This window comes from Pygocentrus nattereri, chromosome 4 (genome assembly GCF_015220715.1).
Source record: "Pygocentrus nattereri isolate fPygNat1 chromosome 4, fPygNat1.pri, whole genome shotgun sequence".
NCBI classification, from domain to species: domain Eukaryota; kingdom Metazoa; phylum Chordata; class Actinopteri; order Characiformes; family Serrasalmidae; genus Pygocentrus; species Pygocentrus nattereri.
The window spans coordinates 4974945-4997592 of NC_051214.1; the positions used below are offsets into that span (position 1 = coordinate 4974945).

Consider the following 22648-nt stretch of genomic DNA (forward strand, 5'->3'; position numbering starts at 1 on the left):
TTTCTATGAAGACTGTTAGAATGTTGACATGTATGTGATCAAGGGCACATTCTGTACATGCCAGCATAATTCCTGTTTTTAGACTCCACAGATCAGTAAACTGCATTTCACAATCACCAAACCACACTAACAGTACAATAAACAACAAACCTATACATTTGACTATGCATATGTGGGCACAGAAAACACTTCATTAAAACACCACAGAACAAAAAAAAACAATACAGTTCATCTCTTTATGCTGAGGGTGTGTGCACAACAGTTAATGGTGCTCTTAAATTATGTGACCTATGTAAATTAAATGCTTGAAAATATCTATTAAAATAATAGCCTTGGGCAGATTGATGACTATCATCCATCGCCAGTGTTTCCTTCTATTGTCAGTCAAACTGGGTGATATAAATGTCCAGAAACTCGCCGCCCTTCTTCAGTTTTTGTTTAGAAACTGTGTTGACCTGCCCTGGTTGCATAAAGACTGTTTTCCAAACACAATGTGTCCAGCTATGTTACGATATGAGGTCATAGCCAATGGCTCACAGCAGTGCAGTTATCATCCTTCATATTCCAACACTCTATAGTGTATGAAAAAAGATAACTTTACACACAAGAGTAGGCCTTTCTCTCCCTCTCACCTCACCTGTGTTTAGTAACGTTACTTTAATTATTTTTTAATTATTTATTAAACTCAGATTTACCATAAACTTATGTAAACAACAATATATGGCAAATACTTGTGTCACTGTTTCCAAATACTTAAAAGAAAGAGAATATAAAGAGCTGGAAACGTCACTTCTATCTCTCTCGCTCGTTCACACTCACACTTTCACTATTAAGTGAGGTCAATCCAGTTGGGTTAAGACAGAAAATCATAGTTTATGAATACTTCAACATTTTTAATGTAAAAGAATACAATAATTTCCTGAACACCGAATGGGGCAAAACATTTTAACACTGATGTTATACACACACCGGCCACTTTATTAGGTATAGTTCAGTTGCTTGTTAACACAAATAGCTAATCAGCCAATCACACGGCCGCAACTCAGTGCATTTAGGCCTGTAGAGGTGGTCAAGACAACCTGCTGAAGTGCAGACCGAGCATCAGAACGGGGAAGAAAGGGGATTTAAGGGACTTTGAACGTGGCGTGGTTGTTGGTGCCAGACGGGCTGGTCTGAGTATTTCAGAAACTGCTGATCTACTGGGATTTTCACACACAACCATCTCTAGGGTTTACAGAGAACGGTCCGAAAAAGAGGAAATATCCAGCGAGCGGTCAGTTGTGTGCACGAAAATGCCTTGTTGATGTGAGAGGTCAGAGGAGAATGGGCAGACTGGTTCCAGATGATAGAAAGACAACAGGAACTCAAATCACCAACCAGAATCTCTGAGGAACGTTTCCAACACCTTGTTGAAAGTCTGCCACGAAGAATTGAGGCAGTTCTGAAGGCAAAAGGGGGCCCAACCTTTTACTAGCAAGGCGTACCTAATAAAGTGGCCGGGGAGTGTATTTCTGAGCATTTTTGAATTCGAGTTCTAAGAGTTTAAAATGGTGCCTCATGATGTCACTGTGTGTGAACAGCCAATGAGCTGCTCCGTAGTAGTAGTAGTAGTAGTAGTAGTAATGCTATTGCCCTACTGCCCAAAACCCAGTTTTAGCCTGGTGTTGAAGAGAGCAGCAGTTTGTAGTCCTTTTTAGGCAAGCTGTATTCACTATTTCAAATCTATGGACCAATTAGCATTAATGCTGCATTTGAGTGGTGTTGAAAACTGGGAGATACCCGTTTTTCCAGCTTGTAAACTGTGCTGGAACAGCTGACAAAGCGGCTGCAGTATCATAAAATACAAGCTTGTAACAATAGTAGAACCCTTTTCAAAAATGTTCTACATATATTCATATAGAACAAATTCTCCATCAATCTGAAAAACCATTTCACCATGCAAAGGTCCACCAAATCTACCTACAGAACCCCTAATTCAATTTATATAGGGCTTAATTAGCCAATTAAATTAGAAGATTAAAATGAAAACCCTTGATACTTCAAGAAGTTTGGAAATTGTTTAATAAAACATTGGCATACAAAATGACTACTTATTGTATTATTATTTGCATGTTATTATCGTTGTATATATTTTTCAAATGTTTCTGAACAAATAACACTGAATATTCACTTATACTTAATTTTTTAAGCATCTGTCCTCACATCAAATTTCCCTGCCAGTTCCAATTCTAATGAAATCTAAGACACGCCCTCTGGGAGGGTCTTGGTTAGACGTGTCAGTGAGAACATAAAAGAAGCACAGCTGGAAAGGCTGTGTCACATCTGCAGAGGTTGCTGAGTTCTTTCTGCAAACAGCTGCTGAAGAGTTAACAGACTGCGCTGAGTATCAGTCCTGCATCAGGTGAGTGATGATGATGATGATGATGATGATGATGAACTACAGATCTTAAAGTATTTCAGTTTTTATTACTGTACATCCCTGCAGGAATAATATCAGTCAGTCACTGTTCTGAAACATAATGAATCACAGCTTTAGATCATCAGGGATTTTAGATGTTACTGGATGTGCTGTAGCTGAACTGTAACTGTGTTTTTTTGATAGTCATGGAAGACACAGTAGTTTATCACATGGACACATTTACAGTGAACGCAAAAAGTCCAGACTACATCCACAATACCAGTGTGGTTCAATACATGATGACCCAGACTCTCAAGAGCAGTTCATGAAGCGGTTTATTATTATTACTGCAGTAAGAAAATGACCAGATGCACAATATAACATATTATCTTTAAATACAGGGTCACCATGAGCATGTACAAAATCCAGGTCTTCACTGGTGACGTTCTTGGTGCTGGCACCTCCAACAAGATCTACATCAAGTTAATTGGCACAGTCTCTAGCAGTGAACCCCAATATCTTAAAACGCTAACAGGCTTTTGGGCTGGATCGGTAAGTTCATTCAGTTCTCTGATTGCACAACTAGAAAAAAAGTGTTACAAAAATTTTGAAAATGTTCTGGTTTAATTGAAAAAATGCAAAACAAGTTTTAAAACGAATGATTTTTGGTAAATAAACAAAAAATTTGTTTAGGGAGTCAAGTGGTTTCGTGTAAACTTAAAAATTTGTTTTTAATTTCATGTTGTTTTTTTTTAATTCCTCAGTCAATTTTTGCTGTTATAGTAAAGAATTTTCCTGAACATGATAAAGAAAATGTACAAATAAATAAATAAAATAAAGGGCAAAAAACTCTTGATAAAAAAAAAAAAAAAAACAGGTCTGATCAGGTCTGATCCAAATGCAGTCAGATTTTCATTAGAATGACCCATATAAGAAAAAATGGGAATTTAAAAGGGGAATTCCACCAATTTTCCACCATAACAACTTCAGTTAGGACTGAATTTAGGACGGAAGCTATTACAGAATAAGAGTTCTTAAGTTCATAATCGTAGCTATTAACTCCAGATAAGAAACAATACAACAGAAACATCCTAACTAGACTAAATCTCCTAGATACTGTCCTAACTTTAAGAGAAACCTGTTTCTGTGTTTTATGGGACTAGTAGCACAGTTCACTATAACTGGCATAATGACGTTATTATCTACACTGAAAACGATGCTTTGACTGCAGACTCGATCTCCACCGCCCCCTCTTATTACCTTCATGTGTTAATGTTGATGTTAAAATATTACAGTGATGGTGGTGAATAATGAGGAGACAGAGCTGAACAAGTGTCTGTTTATTAGGAGGAATAATGTCAGCGCACTCGGCTAAAATGTTTGGGAAACTGAAACTGAAGCTGGCAATAAAAGCATAATTTTAAAGTTCCCCTTTAAAAAAATAGGTGAAATCCTATTTTCCAGTTAAACTACTCCAAATGAATTTCCTTACACCTTAACCATTTAATTATGAAGAAATTTGGAAAATTCAGTGGAATTCTCCTTCAAATAGCGAAAACACTGAGAAAACACAAAGTTAGTAAATTAGGGCAACCCAGCCAACACTGGGTGGAAGAACAAGAGTCTTTTTGTGGAATGTCTTCTGTCATGCCTGGGGTCTTGTAATGCTTGAAGGTCTCTGTGAAACCAGCACGAAGTCTGTAACTAGAGGCAGTCAGAATGGCCTGATAGCTAGTAGATGAAGGATGTGTTCATGGGGAATGCAGTGGTTATGTATATATTATTGAGTCCAGAACCCCAATGAGAGCCACGGGAGGCGGCGTGAGGACAGTGGCAGCGCCTCAAGTCCATGCTGCCTCCCTGTGTGTGGACTTGAGGCTCATCCGAGGTTCACAATTATCTAAATTATTAATATACTTAACTAACGTGTGTAAACCTTTATATTTCAACAGGTGCAAAATTTCACAGTGGAATGCAAAGTGAATATAGGCAAACTCTTACTGGTTGAACTGGAAGCTAAGTCACCATCCTTTATGACATTCATTGATGACGACTGGTTCTGCTCCAAAATCACTGTAACGACACCTCAAGGAGCCTGTATGCTTTTCCCTTGTCATAGCTGGATGAGCTGTGAGAAGAAGCTGATTCTCAGGGATTCTGTAGGTGTGTAAAAATGCTGAATTACAGTGCATATATTCATTTATATATTTACTCATTATTGAACATCAGAAACATGCATATTAACATGACAGGAACATTTTTCATACTATTAATTAAATACAATTTACATTTCCCATGTAGCCATGCTTAAAACCCAGGACAAAGCTCCTGAACTTCTGGCACACAGACTTGAGAATCTGAAGAGACGGTGCCAAGACTTCAAGTAAGTGAACTTCATATTGACACATTCATGTTATATACCATATTACAGAAACTTCTTAAGTCTGAAATCGTATCTGTTTAGACAGCGTGACTTCAGTTAGGACTGAATTTAGGACAGAAGCTATTGCAGAACAGCAGCCCTTAAGTTCTTATTCTTATCCAAATAACTCCAGATGAGAAAACAGGAACAGTATTACAGGAACATCCTAACTAGGCAAAAGTGCCTAAATCCTAACTTTAAGATAAACTCCACAGCTGTCTTAAATTCTATCTGCTTTTATAGTTTTGTGAAGGGACAGACAGCACAGTTCACTATAACTAGTATAATGATGCTTCATTTATCTACACTGAAAATGGAGCTTTGACTTTGTGAGTTTTTTCTAACAGCGTTTTAAAACTCCAGACGTTGCAGACACAAACTCCACCATTCCCTCTTATTACCTTTGTGTGTTAATGTTGCTGAAAACCTGTTAGATAACATATTACAGTGATGGTGGTAAATAATGAGGAGACAGAGCTGAATGTGTCTCTGTTGATTAGGAGGAATTACATTGGTGTGCTCAGCTAAAGCGTTTGGGTAACTGAAACTGAAACTGAAATGCTCTGATAAACAACACAAAGCGCTAACACAATATTCTCCACTTTAAGCTTTTTTTGACCTTTTTACCTTAGCAACGGTAGCTAACATTAGCTGTCTCGCTAACTAACTTCATTATTTTGATTACGTATTTACACTTTAGCTGTGCGCATATGGTTGGCTCTATATGGCTATATAGCTCCCTGTCCTGATCCGGTGCTGGCTTCCTGAGCTGCTGCTCCTCCTCTAGTGTCCCCTATGCAACTCCTGTGCTGGTTCCACATCATGTTCTGGTCATAGTTTCTGAGCCGCTCCCTGTCCTGTTCCTGTGCAGCCTCCCAGAACTTCTCCAGTGCCAACTTTTAGCACTGCTGCCCCTGTGTCGAATCTCAGTGCAGGCTTTTTCAGAAAACTCCTTCTGTGCTGGTTCCCAGAGCTGCTCCTTTTGTGCCAGGCCAGTGGACGACTCTTCAGCTGGCTTCCAAGGCCCTACTCAGTTGGACCGCATTCCTGGTTCTGACCCTGTTCCCTCTGTTGACCTGGTTGATAGATTGCCCTTCCCTCTGGACCTCCTGCCAGTTGCAGTTGTGCCTCCTGATGGTCCGGGCCTGCACTTCCAAAGATCTCTCCTCCTCTGGGTTTCTAACCCGAGTATCAAGCCATGTTTTCTTTCAGTTGTTTCTATGTTTTGATTCCTGCTTTTTCTGTCTGGTTTCTGACTATGGATATGTCTATGTTGCCTGTTTGTGCTTTGACCATTGCCTGGATGGATATTGAGTACTGGACAGCCATACTTTGCACATGCAACCAACATGAAAGCCTCCAACACTTTAATGGCAAAGTGGACAAAGTCCCAACAAACTATTAAAACACATATCCGTACATGTAACATGGTGACATGGTGGCATTTTATTTCCAGAAAGTACTGATACACTGTCTTGCATTATAGATCTATGATGCTTGTTCCTCAAGTTGGTTAAAACATGTAACAACACAATGTATTGTCAAGCATCTGACTCGTTTATGTGTTATGTATTTACATTTTACAGGTGGAGTATATTTTCTCCGGGACTGCCTCATGTTGTCCTCGCTGAAAGCCCAAATGAGTTGCCACCTGAGGTCAGATTCTCTTTCACCAAAGAAAAAGAATTGCTGTTCACCAAGGGTGCAGCGTAAGTTCTCTGTGTTTGAGTAATCCACTGTCACATTTGCATGATGGTTCTCCTTTCATGCATCAATATATATTTTTCACAGTTTCATGAAGCTGAAGCTGGAATTCCCTTCAGATGACACATGGAGCAGCATTGAAGAGCTCAATGGGATTCTCTCCAACAAGACAAAGACTTTGGGTAATTTACTTGCATCAGTGAATCCACATCAAAGCATTTTGTTTGTTAAAACTGAAAGAAGTAGCATTAGTGCTTGAAGGAGAAGGAGCATTAGTTGCCCAGTAAAGCATGACATAATCATTTCAGTCAGAGGCATCGGGACACCATGTCATACATTTTTACATATTACATGCATGTCACATGCAGAGGTGCAAAAAGGCTCAATGTTTAGGTCTCAAATACCAAATCAACTTTTTACTGGTGAAGTTATGATGACAATGCTAGATAATTAACTCATATCCACAGAAGATGCGTCCTTTACCAAGTTTTCACTGAGCTTTCTTTGAATTCTCTTTCTATACATTCACAATCATCAGATTTATACGCTTTGGGAAAGGGTCCAAAGCACAACCCACAACCACTGTGCGTTGCATGCAATTACATTTTTCCACCAGAGAGGTCGCCAAAACTTCATATTCCTCTTTCAGACATGTGCAGTAACCCAGAACCTTTCTAGAAATTACCTGGAGGAACTGTATGTGCGAATGCAAATTTCTGAATTAGTTTATTGGACATGACCTGGACTTCTTCTAGTCAGCCCCCAATGCAAAGTCCAGGTAATGTCCGAGTGAACCCACGTTTGAATAGAGCAGGTAGTTTTCCAATGAATACACAGTGGGTGTGTAGGATCTGAGTGCAGCTGTTTTGTGGTCTTTTCTGCTCACCTGTATATTTCTTTCCACACTTTTATTGATATTGTGGAAATGTTCAAATACATACAGTATTAATAGTGATGTAAAAATAATCACAGATGAGTTGGTAGCCTTGTTCGCCATATTTGAAGTGCTGTAAACAAAACACAAGAAATTTTCACTGTGTATATACGCCCTTCACCTAAACCACCCAGGACCACCCTGTAGTGAGAATGTGTCTGACACTGAAAATCTCCAGCCGTATCTTACATGTGTGTGGCAATACCAGCTAATGTCTTGACCTGATTTTCCCAACATTTTCCAAAGTTCATATGTGAAAACTGCCATAGTTATATCAAATCTCTTTAAAAAATTTTTTTTGCAGAATATGTACAGAAAAACTGGAGGAAGGATGAATTCTTTGGATACCAGTTTCTAAATGGTCTGAATCCCATGATCATCAAGCGCTGCTCAAAGCTGCCTGAGAAATTCCCGGTCACCAATGAAATGGTCAGGGGTTTTTTACCAGACACGAGCACGTTGGAATCAGAAATGGCGGTAAAAAGACACTCCTTTTGACTTCTTCATGCACTTAAATATAATTCTCTTATTATTGCAAATGGTGTACTTAAAACACAGAAGCAGTCATATTTCTTTCTTATTTGATCGTGTGGAAAACATACTGGTCAGAGTCATGCATTCTGCCAAATCTGACAATTGTGCAAATACAAGGGTTCTAAAAAAGTTGTTGTGTAATTAAAGTTTAAAAATTTATGTTTTTTACTAATCTTTGAGTTATTATCTAGTTACCTAACACAGTTTGGCTGCAAAATTGAACAAATTGGTGGCTTATTCTGACATAAAGTGCTACAAATATTAATTGTCTGACTATAGCTAATTTGAATTTTTTTTAAATAACACGAGGGTGTATTCTGAACTTATTTTCAGTTATATTACTTAATAATCACAATAACTGAAAGATGGAAGTTCCTTATTTCCTAAGTTGGTGCTTGGTTTGTTATTGCTCCATACCAATAAATTGTCTCAAAAATGCGTCATTGCTATGGGCCACTTGTGGCTCTCCATGAAACAAATCTCCCTTCCAGTAAGAAGGTGTTCTCCTGTCCTTACTAAATCGAAGAACAACTTGAATAATATCAATACTTAATATAATATCAAGTTTGTGTCATCAGAACTTTAGAAGACATTGAAGTTTAAACTAATCAATTATTAATCACATTAGGTGTTAATAAAGACTGAATGCTTGGACCCCTGTGATTGCTGCATGCTGCTACATTTTTTTGTGCTCAACTGATCAACTGATTTTTTGTATTTATTCAGAAGGGAAATATCTTCATCTGTGACTACGAAAGACTGAGAGACCTTGAGGGAAATGAGATCAACAAGAAAAAGCAGTATCTGGCTGCTCCGCTATGTTTGCTTTTCAGCTCTCAGGGCAAACTGATGCCAATTGCCATCCAGGTAAGATCTGATTAGGGGGCAAGGTTAGCCCACCTTCTCTAGTTTTGGAATAGATTAGAATAGGTTACACTGCTGTCGGCTATATATAAAAGACTTTCTGCAATTTCTACCACAAAGTTCTGCGTTAAAGTCAGAGTTTTATTCAGCATCCCATGTTGAATTCTAGGTAAACATTTACAGCACAGGCAGATTGTACTGTATAAAACTTCTAATTGTATTGCTACTGTAAAATAATTGTAACAAATACAACACTGCATCAAAACATACAATATTACCAGCTTTACCTTAAAACTATCTGCCAAAAGTTATTTTCTGAAGCAGGAAAAGGACATTTGTCTTCCAGTTTCCACTAATAAATGCCAGGAGTGTTAAATGTACTGAAAATCCGTAATGAAGTACAAGTACTATTAATTGTAGTGAATATTTACTCAAGTACAAAAAAGTTCTGTTACAGAGAACACTGTACTAAGTACAGTAATAAGAGTAAATGTAATTCCTACATTCATTTTACACCTCTGCTTAATGCTAGCTTAACCGTGGACCCTTTTAAATGCAATACATTTATACTACAGCGATGTTAATTCTATCTAACTTTGTAAAAGCATGCTAGTTTCTATTTCTAATTTCAGCCAACTATGGGATTCTGTGTCTAAAGGATTTGCAGGGTTAATGTTAGTGCCAAGCTAATGGTGGATTACATCATTTTTTCAACTCTAAGTTTAACTCTGGACAGTTCTAGCTTAAAAACACTTTTGGAGCTTTCAGGACAAGAATGTAACATGAATGTACTTTATACACTCACTGGCCACTTACTAGTAAAAAGTTGGACCCCCTTTTGCCTTCAGAACTACCTTAATTCTTCATGGTAGACTTTCAACAAGGTGTTGGAAACGTTCCTCAGAGATGTTGGTTGGTTATTTGAGTTCCTGTTGTCTTTCTATCATCTGGAACCAGTCTGCCCATTCTCCTCTGACCTCTCACATCAACAAGGCATTTTCGTCCACACAACTGACCGCTCACTGGATGTTTCCTCTTTTTCGGACCGTTCTCTGTAAACCCTAGAGATGGTTGTGTGTGAAAATCCCAGTAGATCAGCAGTTTCTGAAATACTCAGACCAGCCCGTCTGGCACCAACAACCACACCACGTTCAAAGTCCCTTAAACCCCCTTTCTTCCCCGTTCTGATGCTCGGTCTGCACTTCAGCAAGTTGTCTTGATCACCTCTACATGCCTAAATGCAGTGAGTTACGGCCGTGTGATTGGCTGATTAGCTATTTGTGTTAACAAGCAACAGAACCTAATAAAGTGGCCGGTGAATTAAAATGTTTTGCATCAGAGGATATAAGTGGCCGGTGAGTATATATTGCAGTTTGTCAGTGGATCCTTTAGTAATACTTCAACTGGAAACATAGCAATGAATATATATATATATATATATATATATATATATACAGTGGTACGCAAAAGTTTGGGCACCCCTGATTTGCCTTTATAAATCATTGGTTGTTTGGATCAGCAATTTCAGTTAAATATATCATATAGCAGACGTACACAGTGATATTTGAGATGAATTTTTTTTAGAATATTTTTTATTCACGTTACAGTATTGTGATGTGAATATACAATTGTAAAAAGTTTTGTATTCCATTTAATACAGTACAGTACACAGTAAGTACAGTGCTGGTGGCTGGCTTCCTTCAGAACTAAAGATTTTCTTTTGATTAATGTAGCCTATTTATAAGGTGTGGTGGGGTTTTTTTCAGTTAAACCAGCAGCCTGGACGAGGAAATCCCATCTTTCTGCCCTCCGACTCTGAGACTGATTGGCTGTTGGCGAAGATCTTTGTGAGAAATGCAGAGTTTTGTGAACATGAGCTGAACTTCCATCTGCTGCGCACTCACCTGATAGGGGAGGTCTTCACTGTGGCAACGATGCGCAACTTGCCTTCTTGTCATCCGCTGTTTAAGGTGACCTCTTTCCTCCAACACTTACACAGCCTAACACTGCATCCTTGTTTTTAACCAGTATCTCACTGTCAGCTCAGCCGGGATACAACTACAGCATGGATTTATCAAACTGGTCCACTCGTCAAAAACAGCTGTACATTAGAAATGTGCACATCATGCATGGACAGTAAAAGGCTTTTTCGCTCTTTATCTTCCAGCTCCTGCTGCCCCACACACGCTACACTCTCCAGATCAACGTCATGGCTAGGAATCGGCTGATCTCCGTGGATGGGTATTTCGCTAAGGTGCACATCTTCGCTTTGCTGATATTCTACACTACAATGTAGATGTTGGGAAATGTTAATAGCAGCAAGTTTTCTTTTTAAAATGATGCTTATCACCACCACATAGTTCACTGCCATTGGGAATGAGTCTATGACCATCCTCATGAAAAGAGCTGCCTCCTCGCTGACGTACAGCTCCCTGTGTCTGCCGGATGATATCAAGGAGAGGGGACTGGAGAAGATTCCCAATTACTACTACAGAGATGATGGTCTGGAGCTCTGGAACATCATGTACAAGTATGGGAGCAAGAAAATACTTTGCAGGAAGATTTACTACTGTACTATTGCACCACTACTGCAGTTTACATTTTGGTGCCAAAATGTAGCTGTCATGATTTACTAAACAGACGCTAGGGCCCTTTAGTGTGCATAAAACGGTCAAACGGGTTTATCCTTGTGCAGACTAAATAAAAAATCATAAAATCATAAAATAAAAAAGTCATTTAAAGCTAATGAGTTTTAATCTGTAATCTCCAGAGCGACTTACAACGTGCTTTGTTGTCATTCGGAGAATGCATGCTAGCTGGTCCAAACTGCTCTTAAGCGAAAAGGGTCAGTGTGGCTACTTAGGAAGAAAGAGACAAAATACAAAATACAGTAGTAAGATATTACATAAGTGTTAATTTAATGCCTTCACAAAGAGACTTCAGCCATTGGAAGTTGAGTGATAAACAAAATGTCCAACAGTTACATTGCACTGTTCATATGTTAGTTATGAAGTTGCATGTATGTTCATTTGCAAGAAACCTTTCAAAAAGGGCTGCCCCCACCAGCGCAAAGGGTCAGTAAACGGGTCTTAGTAAATCTGCCCCTTTGATAGCAATATGATAATGGAAAAATGATGAAGTGATATCAAGATCGCTTTAGCAATAACTTTCTTTCTTCTCTAGGTTTGTGTTTGGATTTGTGTCACATTACTACAGCGATCAAGACATCCAGGAAGACAAGGAGCTACATGCATGGCTTACCGAGATGAGAGAAAACACCTTACTGGACAACAGTGAGGCTGGTATGTTTTTGTTCTTTTTCTTTCTTTGTTTATTAGTTTCCAAATCCTGCTTTAACATCTTTCGACTCACCTCACTTTTAGGATTTCCAGAGTCTTTCTACACCGTCAAAGAGCTGGCTAAGTTCGTGACCATGATGATCTTCTCAGTGTCTGCCCAACATGCCGCGGTCAACAACGGCCAGGTTTTGAAATATGTTGCCTGAATTTAGATCTAACATACTAATGTAAACAACACTGCCTGACCCTTACACCACCTCTGCCCTCTCAGTTTGACTTCGGGGGATGGATGCCCAACTTTCCAAGCTCTCTCCGATGTCCACCACCCAGCCGTAAAGGAAGCACCACAAAGGACTCTCTTCTTGCGACCTTACCTGACATCAGAACCACGGTTCACGCACTGGCTGTTGGCTACATGCTGAGCCAGGGCTCCTCTGATCGGGTGAGTCTATACACTCCACTGCAATGCACAAATAGCACCAAAGGACATGATGATGAATGTACAATAAAGGAACAGAAAAAGTGAGAGGTTCAGACCACAAGCAGCTTTCCTTTTTATGTCTTCACCTTAGAATGGCTTTGTAAAATGATAAGATCTTTATCTTGGGTGCTTTTCATCACTGACCTGTGGCTGAATTTGGAGATAATCAAATACAGTTCATCTACTCTAAATGAACCATTAACCTTTCTGTTGTACTTTCTCAGTATCCTCTTGGACATTACCCTGAGGAGCTGTTCAGCGAGGAGGTGCCGCTGAAACTGATAGCCCAGTTTAAAAATGATCTGCAGGATCTTGAAAAGAAAATTGATGCCAGGAACAAGAAGCTTGATCTGCCGTACACTTACCTGAATCCACGAAATGTGGAAAACAGTGTTGCCATTTAGTGTGAGGGTCTTGAAAGAGTCTCTGACTTGGTCATGTGTTTTGTTTCTATTAGCACTAACCACATCACTAACCACTCCTTAATGTACAGGACCCTCCACAAATATCAGCACCCCGATGAACATTAACAAAATGACACCGCTTCATCTAATCCTTTGTGCCGCCTCCTTTTGCAAAGATAACAGCTCTGAGTTTTCTCCTATACTGCTTAATGAGACTGGAGAACACGTGAAATGGGATCCGAGATCAGCTCTCCATACAGAACCTCTCCAGATCCTTCAGCTTAACAGTAGTTGATGGAGTCCATGAGACTATGTATCTGAACAAGCTTTTCAGGGCCATTAGAAGACAAACAACCCTTCTTTGGCCACTCAAACCATCCATGGTGAGTGGGGTCAGCATAGACCTACGTCCTCTTCCCAGCAGATTCTTAACATCTCCAGTAGTTTTAAGCCTAATTGTTGCCCTGATAGTAGAAATGTGCATTTTCTTAGGCTGTTTTCTTGTAGCCAATTTGTGCAGCTCAACAACTTTTTATCATACATCACTGCTGTTTTCTCTGGTCTTTTTCATAGTGATGAATGACAGGGAATCTGTGTGTCACCTCATATTTATACCCCAGTGAATCTGGAAGTAATGTCTGAACATTTACGTTTGTAACTCATGAGAACTTCTAAATTGTCTACAGAGACATTCAGTCGGGTTCAGGTCTGGGCTCTGACTGGGCTACTCAAGAACATTTATGTCCTGAAGCCACTTCTTTGTCATCTTGGCTGTGTGCTTAGGGTCCGTGTCCTCTTGGAAGATGAACATACGCCCGAGGTCCAGAGCACACTGGAGCAGATTTTCTTCAAGGATGTCTCTGTATATTGCTGCATTCATCTTTCCCTCAACCCTGACCAGTCCCCCAGTTCTTGCTGCTGAAAAACAACCCCACAGCATGATGCTGCCACCACCATGCTTCGCTGTAGGGATGGTATTGTACAGGTGATGAGCAGTGCCTGGTTTCCTCCAGACATGATGCTTGGCATCAATCTTTGTACAATCTTTGTTTCATCAGACCAGAGAATTTTGTCTCTCATGGTCTGAGAGTCCTTCAGGTACCTTTTGGCAAACTCCAAGTGGGCTTGTGCCTTTTACTGAGGAGTAGCTTCCATCTGGCCACTCTACCATACAGGCCTGATTGGTGGAGTGCTGTAGAAATTATTCTCCTTCTGGAAGGTTCTCCTCTCTCCACAGAGCAATGCTGAAGCTCTGTCAGAGTGACCCTTGGGTTCTTGGTCACCTCCCTGACTAAGGCCCTTCTACCCCAATCACTTAGCTCTAGGAAGAGTCCTGGTGGTTCCAAACTTCTTCCATTTATGGATGATGGAGGCCACTGTGCTCATTGGGACCTTTAATGCTGCAGAAATCTTTCTGTACCCTTCCCCAGATCTGTGCCTCAATACAATCCTGTCTGAGGTCTACAGACAATTCTTTGGACTTCATGGCTTGCTTTGTGCTCTAACATGTACTGTCAACTATGGGACCATGTATAGACAGGTGTGTGCCTTTCCAAATCATGTCCAATCAACTGGCTTTACCACAGGTGGGCTCCAATCAAGTTGTCAAAACAACTGAAAGATGATCATTGGAAATAGGATGCACCTGACCTCAATTTTGAGTGTCATGGCAAAGGCTGTGAATACAAAATTTTTTCACTTTGTCATTATGGGATATTGTGTGTAGAATTTTGTATTGTGTGCAGGGAAAAATGAATTTAATCCATTTGGGCATAAGGCTGTAACATTACAAAATGTTTCCAGATGCACTGTAGATTTACAGAAATGAAGGAAGCTAAAGAAACATATGAATTTCCTTCCATCATTGTACTTATAATAAAGGTCAGATCTTGGTTAATATTTTGAATGACTGACCAAAAGTTTGAACTATAAAGAACTTTTTCACAGCTTATTTTGCTCATGTTATCAGGGGTGTCAGTATTTTTGGAAAGACTAGCTCCAGGCTTTCTGCAGTTGATCATATAGAAAGGCCTTTTGAGGGGTGATGGCTTGTTTCTTTTACTCTTTGAGTACTAACCAATAACCTATAATACCATGAAATGGTTCTGTAAAGGAAACAAATGTTAGATATTGTTTACTGATCAATATATATTAATGTGTTCTGTTATATTTCAACAATAAATTTAATTATAACCCTCACAGTTCATCACAACTGTTTTTAGAAACTCCAGTTGTTTCTGAACGGGGAATTCCACTTTTTTACTGATTTCCAGTCGTTGAGATGTAATCAAAGTCATTCACACCTTACAAAGATGTTGTTGCAGTAGTGCTGATAGAATCCAGGTGTTGTGATGTACGCAAAGCAAATATATCCAAAGCTATCAATGAACATGTGTCTCCTGAGTTTTCAAATATAATTTTAATGTAAAACAGCGATAAACTGGGAAAAAAAATGGCTATTTTGTCACACTTTATTAACGCGTGGGAATGAGATGCTAATGCATGGCCATGCCTTAATAAGCCGCGATCTTGACCTTTCCAGCCTTACTAAGTCGTGGCCATGCATTAGGATCTCATTCCCACGCGTTAACAAAGTGTGGCCAAGCATTATACAGAATGTCACCAGCGGAGCTCCATACAAACATGTTCCATACACAAGTCCACATTTTTTAAAGCAGCAACCTTTTTTTAAAGGGGTGGCAAAGCAGCGATTTCACGTTGGATGTTTATTCGGACGGCCTCCACCATGAGATAGGAGTTTCCAGTTTCCAGTTTCTGTACCATCTTCTGAATGTCACGAACACCACATTTCTTCCTAAATTCACTCTGATATTGCTTAAATGAACTGGTGACCCAATAGGTGCGCACCATGAAGATGTGCTGCTCAATCCTGGACACAACCATCCTGATGAGAAGTTGAGTGACTGAATGAAGGGGTACAGGGGTCTGCACCCAGGACGGAGGCTGAACGTAGCTCATTACTCTAATTTAGAAGCATCCCGGCTTGTTTGAAACTCCATATACTGAGGAGCACATTGGACATTGTTTTGTCCAGATTGCTTCATCCTATCGAGAGTTATTACAGAATATTCAGGGCTTCTTTCGAGTGAATCTCCCTATATAACATGCATTCAATAACTCATTATGGATCACACAATTGTAGAGTTGTTCCATCACCACGAACCCAGAATCCAGCATAGAGCGGCTGAGTGAATGTGGTGTGGACTTTGTGTAGGAGGGTCATTGTGTCAGAGACGCTGTAGAAGGACAGAGTTCCTGCACTGTGATCCACATACACTCCTATTCTGTAGGAGGATGAGGCTGAGATCTCAGTCCCGACATTGTTGTGCCAGAAAGTGAAGAAGGCAGAACAATCCAGACACCAGGATTGATTGTTGAGTCCAAACCTGCATTCCCGACCATTTCCTTTCCTGCTGATTCCTTTATATGAGACTGCTATGGTCACGCCCAATTGCGCACTGCTCCACTCAACCTCCCAGTAACAGCGTCCACTCACACTCTCTCTGGACAACACCTGAAACCATTGGTTAAATCTCTCTGGATGATCGAAGAGCGGCTGTGTCCATCCACTCCTTGTGACCACTCTGTTCTCCTCAGACAGAACAAGGATACGATGTGCTGTGTTGGGATTCAGAGTCAGATGATGGTAATCTTAAAAAATAAAATAAAATAAAATAAAAAACAAAGAATGTGAACATTTTAGGTGTTTAGACACAGTATGTAATTATTTATGGAAAAAACATGTATGTCTTTGTTTCTCTTCCTGAACATTTATACACCAACATGCCGAAAGTCAGGGGATAGCAGTATCGAAGTTGATAGTGACGTGCCGTTACCTCAGCATTCTTTAATTTCCATGTGAAGTAAAAGCAGAAGACCCACTAGAGTGACTCTGTTAACACCACGACACCAGACACAGCGCCTCACCTGGGTTTCTGAGGTTGCTAATCGGACCCTAGAAAGCTGGCAACATGTGGCGTAGCCCGATGAGTCACGATATCAATTGCTTTGGGCTAATTGTAGGGTTTGTGTGGCGCAGATCCCATGAAACCATGGACCAGCGGTCAACGAGACACTGCACAGGATGGTGGTGATTCCACACTTGCGTAGAGTCTCATAGCATGGGTTGGGTTCATTTGTTCGCCTAAACCCGTCATTGACTGGTGAGCACTAAATTTCACTGCACGGTGACTGTTTGCAGCCCTTCATGGACTATCACAGGAGCACACAAGAAAAAGCTAATTCAATCTTCTTGGGTTAACTGTAGTTATTAACGGTAAACATTCATTACCTAACAACCACCTGCAAGATGTGGTAGACCACTAAAACGGTCCCTATCAGATAAACAGTGTTTCTGTCCATCCTTCCACTAAGAGAAGAAGACTCAGCAATATGGGTCTGAAAGGATGTGTAGCCCTCAGTGAGCCCTCAAAGAAGCTGAACAATGGACTGACTACCCCAGACTCCAGACCTCAGCATCACTGACTGTGTTTATGACTTGGATCGTGAGAGGTAGAAAATGACATCAAGTCCAAAGACTGAACTTTGGAGATGTAGACAAATATCCCTGCAGATTTCTTGGAAAAACAGAAGGGCTGAAGAGGCTGCTTTAACCTAATTTTCCTCAAAGGTCAACTGAGGGTGCAGGAATTCAAGCTGAGGGTGCAAAACATGCTTTTGTACAGTCTGAGACTTTTTATATATATTTTTTATATATTTTATGCTTCTGTAAAGTATACCTATAAAGTATAGCCTTATATACAAATGTTGACTGTGTGTGTGTGTGTGTGTGTGTGTGTTGTATACATACACTGTAGAAAATCTTCTCTTGTCTTTGGTTCTGAGCGAAACAACATCTTAGTTGGGGCATCTGTAAAAACACAAAAACCTCTGTCTCTCACTTCGTCTGTGTGTCTGTATCTCTTATATTACTACCTTTATTAATGCTTTTGGTTTAAATAAAATCATAAAATAATCATTTTAAATATCTAAGGTCTAAAGAGCTGCACTGCTGTGTCTGATCCACTCAGACCAGCACAACACACACTAACACCACCACCACGTCAGTGTCCCTGCAGTGCTGAGAATGATCCACCACCCAAATAGTACCTGCTCTGTGAGGGTCCATGGGGGTCCTGACCACTGAAGAACAGGATAACAGAGTATCAGAGAAACAGATGGACTACAGTCTGTAACTGTAGAACTACAAAGTGGAGCTATACAGTAAGTGGAGCTGATAAAGTGGACAGTGAGCGTAGAAACCAGAAGGTGGTTGTAATGTTATGCCTGATTGGGGTATATATATATATACACACACACACACACTGTATATATCACAAAAGTTTTGAGAAAGGAAAAAAAAATCCATTTATCAGCAATGATAAAATCCTTGGGAGATCTTTGTTAAACAGAAATGCAAAATTCCTTCACTGTTTCTCCTCTTACCATGTGGAGCAGTTTTCCTGAATTCCTGCTTGCAGAATTCCTCTAGTCTCTCTTTCAGATCAGAGAGAGATTTCCTCACTCCATCAAATGAGAGATGTTGATGGACAGTGATGCCGGGTGAGTCCTCAGATCCAAGAGAGACACAGAGAGACTGGAAACTCTACAGAGAGAAAGGTGTAGTGCAGAAATCAGACAGATATTATTGTTGCCTTAGTGAACATTAAAAAGGAAGAGTTTTAGAACCTTTCTGAGTTTGAGTCTTTCTGTAGATTAGTGATGGTTACCTGGAGGAACTGGACGTGATCCTCTGTGTGTGAAAGCTGCTCCAGCTCAGTATCTCTCCTCTTTAGATCAGCAATCTCCTGCTCCATTTGCTCCAGATGTTCTTCAGCTCCCCTCAGTTCAGCCTCCTCCTGAGCTCTGATCACCTCTTTTACCTCACAGAGCTTTTTCTCAATGGAGCGGATCAGCTCAGTGAAGATCTTCTCACTGTCCTCCACTGCTGCCCTTGCAGAGCTCTGTTACCACACAGAGACATAATTAGTAATCAGTCTGATATTTAACGTTTATGATTCTCTGTTCAAACGTCTTAAATCAGAAACAGAGAGTAAAGTTATACGGGTGGTCTGCAGCTTCGTTAGGGGGACGATGGTTTATCTCTCAGCTGCTAACATCAGCTAAAGTTCTCTAAAGGCCAGCACTGTTCACATCTGTGCTAATTAGGTGATGTCATTTCCCTCCTATGATGAAAGAGGTTTCTGTCCTCTTTATGCAACACCATGGGGTCCTTTACCCACTCTGACGTGAAGAGCCGGTGGGCTTCTGTGCTTTTAAATGCTCTGAGAGACTCTGCAGGATAGGGAGAGGGGGGCTGAGTATGAGATCAATAGAAATGTCAGGAAAACACAAATTTGGTAGCTTTTCCGCCAGTTTAAGTGGGACCAGGAGTTCAGAGGAAACTATAAAGATCTCAGCCTATTTTATCGACTTTTTCCGGGGTAACGTAGGCCGTCTGTTAATGTGTCACAGTATGTTACATCCTGCTCTGCGCAGTTTGCATATTCTCAGTACCGCCTGCACTGCCTGGGTTCTGTATATTGGGTTGTTTTGCACTTGTGTTGCTCCTGAAGGAATGTTGTTTTATTTCACTGTGTACTTGTATAATAAAGCCTTCTGAACTTGAACTGTTCTTTAAACAGCTTGCAGCACCAGGGAGGCCTAACCGGCAGCTCTACCTGCTCCAGCTCACAACTCACCTTAAGAGTGTTCATGGCCTGTTTCTGCTTCTTCATATTTTTCTGTTTCTCCTGAATTTTCTGCCGGATTTTCCTCTGCATCTTCTTAAGCTGAGCCTGGGGGGTAAAGAAATTATATTAAGCTGTTTATTCTTTATTAACCTTGATGCATGTCATGGATCCTCTGGCCGGATATGGAACTCCAGTTCCACCCTGACCCTGTTCCTATACACTGTGTTTCACCTTTGTTTACACTGCACTGTCCTGTCAACCTTGTACAGCAGGTCCAACATCCAAGTACTTCTGGCATCTGGTCATTATAGTTAAATATTAATGAAGATAAAGTGTTGGTAGGCTAAACATTTGCTTATGTCTGACTGGTTAATTATTACAACTAGATATGGATATGTTAACCACAAACACATGTTTTTATAACCAATATAAGCAAAAAGAAACATAATTAGAATGAACAAATTTTACTGAAGCTTGAAAAAAGTTCTCAAGGTCTCACCTGTTTTTGGGTTCTCTCTACTGCAGCTGCAGCTGTATTGTGGCCTTCATGGTCGTACATCGTACACAAATAGCAGATGCAGCTGTGGTCAGTACGACAGTAGATCTCGATCAGTTTATCATGCTGAGGGCACATCTTCTTTTGTAGGTTTGAAGAGGCTGTAACCAGCTTGTGTTTGATCAAGGCTGGAATTTCCAGATGAGGTTTAAGATGAGCTTCACAAAGAGACGCTACACACACCAAACACGACTTGATGGCTTTGCATTTTCTCCCAGTGCAGAAATCACACTCCACATCTCCAGATCCAGCATAACAGAGAGCAGGAGACGCAGCTTTGATTTCTGTCTTCTTCAGTTTCTCCACCACTTCAGCCAGCATGTTGTTTCTGCGTAGAACAGGCCTCGGAGTGAAGGTCTCTCTGCACTGGGGGCAGCTGTACATCCCCCTCTGATCCTCCTGATCCCAGTGTCCATTAATACACACCATACAGTAACTGTGTCCACAGGGAGTCGTCACTGGATCCTTCAGCAGATCCAGACAGACTGGACAGCTGAACTGGTCCTGATCTACTGAAATACTGGCCATTTTCCTGCACTCAGTCTGAGAGAGAGCAGCTCTCTGAGATCAGTTTCGCTTCCTCTGAACTGAGTAGGAGTGGCCTCCTGGTGCTATGTTTGGTGGAGTGTCACAGGGAGGAGGAGTGGTGAGAGAGGAAGAGGAGGAGGCCGAGGAAAACAGAGGAAGAGACAGAACTGCTCTGTTACATTTGGGGAAAAACAGCAGACACGTTTACAGCAACAGATCAAAAAGAACTCGTACTGCAATTCACCACAATTTCTGTTAGACGCCTTTCTTAGTCTTTTACTTGACAAAATGTCTTGGAAATAAGAAAATAGATGATCATTAACTGAAATACATGAAGAGTCTGGATCAGTTTCAGAGCTGTCATGGTTAACAGCTTGCCTCAGATCTCCAAAGTAGCATTCAGAAGTTATGAATATGCCATAAATGTCCAATGTCGCCCAAACTCAAAAAGTCCCAGTGGCATGCTCTACTCTCAAGTGGCCAAAGCCAAGGCGAAATCCCACAGGGGGTTTCCCCCATACTGGTCCATCATTCTTCAATCCAGGAATGTATGTAAGCATCTTTGGGGCACTCAGTTTTCAGTGAATAAGCAAAAACGGCCAACCGCCATCCTTCTTCGCTAACATAGTCCATACTGTACACTTCATGATACTGCTTCATAGTTAGTGGGTAACTATTTAAGGATTAAGCAAGGACAAATGACGAGTGCTGCATTAACACTTAAGTCATTTAAGTGTCAACTACCAAAAAACTACTGTACTTTCTAGGTGGTAGTACACAGTTTATTATTAACTAAACAGCAGTTTCTAAATTGCAAATATCTCCTATAAAGAACTACATATTAGGGTTATTTTTTTAGGTACCATATATTATTTACTCATCACACCAAAAGTGTTCCATTTATGAAAAGTAAGCATTTTACTTTTAATGAAATAACCATTTCAGAATAAAAAGTGCATTACAATTTGATGAAACTGCTAAAGATTCAAGTCTGAATGAAAATCCAAATGCAAAGAAAGACAGACACCAATACTAAGGGAATACTAGTGCACACAAAAATCAGTCAGTCGTATGTCATCACTGTTTGGTTTCAAATGCATTCAAGAAAATGGCATTATCATTATCTACTAGGATTCCTACCCCTAACCATTCAAACTGAAAAACCAACCAGCTGGCTGACCAATCTTAGCTAAAAAAAGCAAATCAGGCTTTTTTAGTATGTCACTGTATAGTCGAGGTATAAGTCAGGCGGAAAGTAGAACAAGGGAACCTTTAATAAACCAGACGGGATCTTAGCTCAGAGTCAAAACAGAGTTGGGTCAAAACCAAAACCATCCGAAGGAGGAGACAGTCGAAAAGGTCAGAACACGGAGATCTGTCACAGGCAGAATATCCACAGGGAAATGGCAAAAGAGTAAACAGGTAAACAGGCAATAAACGATCAGGCGTAGAAACACGGGAACCGCTCAGTTTGTCGCTGGGAACCTGTGTTACGCCCGGGCTTATAAGCTAAAGCTAATAGCTAAACACAGGTGAACCACATTAGTATCCCGGAGAGTGAGGTCTGTGATTGGAGCGTGCAGGCAGGTCAGAGTTGGCAGGAGACATGTGACGTCCTGGAGGAGTCTGGGTGATGGAGTCCAAGGAATATGTGACGCACTGTTGTTGGAAGAAAACCTTGTATCTCCAAAACGTTTTTTTTTTCCAAATCAGTTTGGACCATTTCCTTTAGTCCGTTCGTCTTGAAATTTACACACAGTGGAAAGGGCAACAGGCACTTTCAAATAATGTCAAAAACTGAAAAACAACAA

General features: G+C 40.4%; 2 protein-coding genes across 3 annotated transcripts; one reads left to right on the plus strand and one right to left on the minus strand.

Annotated features, from left to right (window-relative positions):
• The first annotated feature begins 4701 nt into the window (after window positions 1-4701).
• LOC108437536 (hydroperoxide isomerase ALOXE3-like) lies at window positions 4702-13040 on the plus strand. The gene is made up of 12 exons (XM_037537824.1): window positions 4702-4781; window positions 6407-6529; window positions 6612-6706; window positions 7763-7935; window positions 8719-8859; window positions 10623-10826; window positions 11024-11110; window positions 11217-11386; window positions 12040-12158; window positions 12240-12340; window positions 12427-12597; window positions 12861-13040. Exons 1-12 carry the CDS (start codon window positions 4702-4704, stop codon window positions 13038-13040), a joined length of 1644 nt encoding a protein of 547 aa, XP_037393721.1.
• Window positions 13041-15288: 2248 nt separating this feature from the next.
• LOC108437542 (tripartite motif-containing protein 16-like protein) lies at window positions 15289-21953 on the minus strand. Of its 2 annotated transcripts, XM_017714696.2 has the most exons (7): window positions 20253-21953; window positions 19763-19858; window positions 18791-19024; window positions 18507-18666; window positions 18171-18203; window positions 17872-17931; window positions 15290-16712 (listed from the first exon to the last, which is right to left on the minus strand). In XM_017714696.2, exons 1-7 carry the CDS (start codon window positions 20835-20837, stop codon window positions 16183-16185), a joined length of 1698 nt encoding a protein of 565 aa, XP_017570185.1. In that variant the 5' UTR covers window positions 20838-21953; the 3' UTR covers window positions 15290-16182. The 2 variants fall into 2 exon arrangements, with proteins under 2 accessions (XP_037393658.1, XP_017570185.1); XM_037537761.1 differs by lacking the exon at window positions 18171-18203 and having other exon boundaries at window positions 15289-16712.
• Window positions 21954-22648: the final 695 nt, after the last annotated feature.

Coding starts and splice junctions, on each gene's coding strand:
- LOC108437542 (XM_017714696.2), bottom strand. CDS start 20,837: ATGGCCAGTATTTCAGTAGATCAGGACCAGTTCAGCTGTCCAGTCTGT. Junction 19,859..20,252: donor TAGAGAGAACCCAAAAACAG/GTGAGACCTTGA, acceptor TTTACCCCCCAG/GCTCAGCTTAAGAAGATGCA. Junction 18,667..18,790: donor ATCACGTCCAGTTCCTCCAG/GTAACCATCACT, acceptor TTCTCTCTGTAG/AGTTTCCAGTCTCTCTGTGT.
- LOC108437536 (XM_037537824.1), top strand. CDS start 4,702: ATGCTTAAAACCCAGGACAAAGCTCCTGAACTTCTGGCACACAGACTT. Junction 8,860..10,622: donor TGATGCCAATTGCCATCCAG/GTAAGATCTGAT, acceptor GGTTTTTTTCAG/TTAAACCAGCAGCCTGGACG. Junction 12,159..12,239: donor ACTGGACAACAGTGAGGCTG/GTATGTTTTTGT, acceptor CCTCACTTTTAG/GATTTCCAGAGTCTTTCTAC.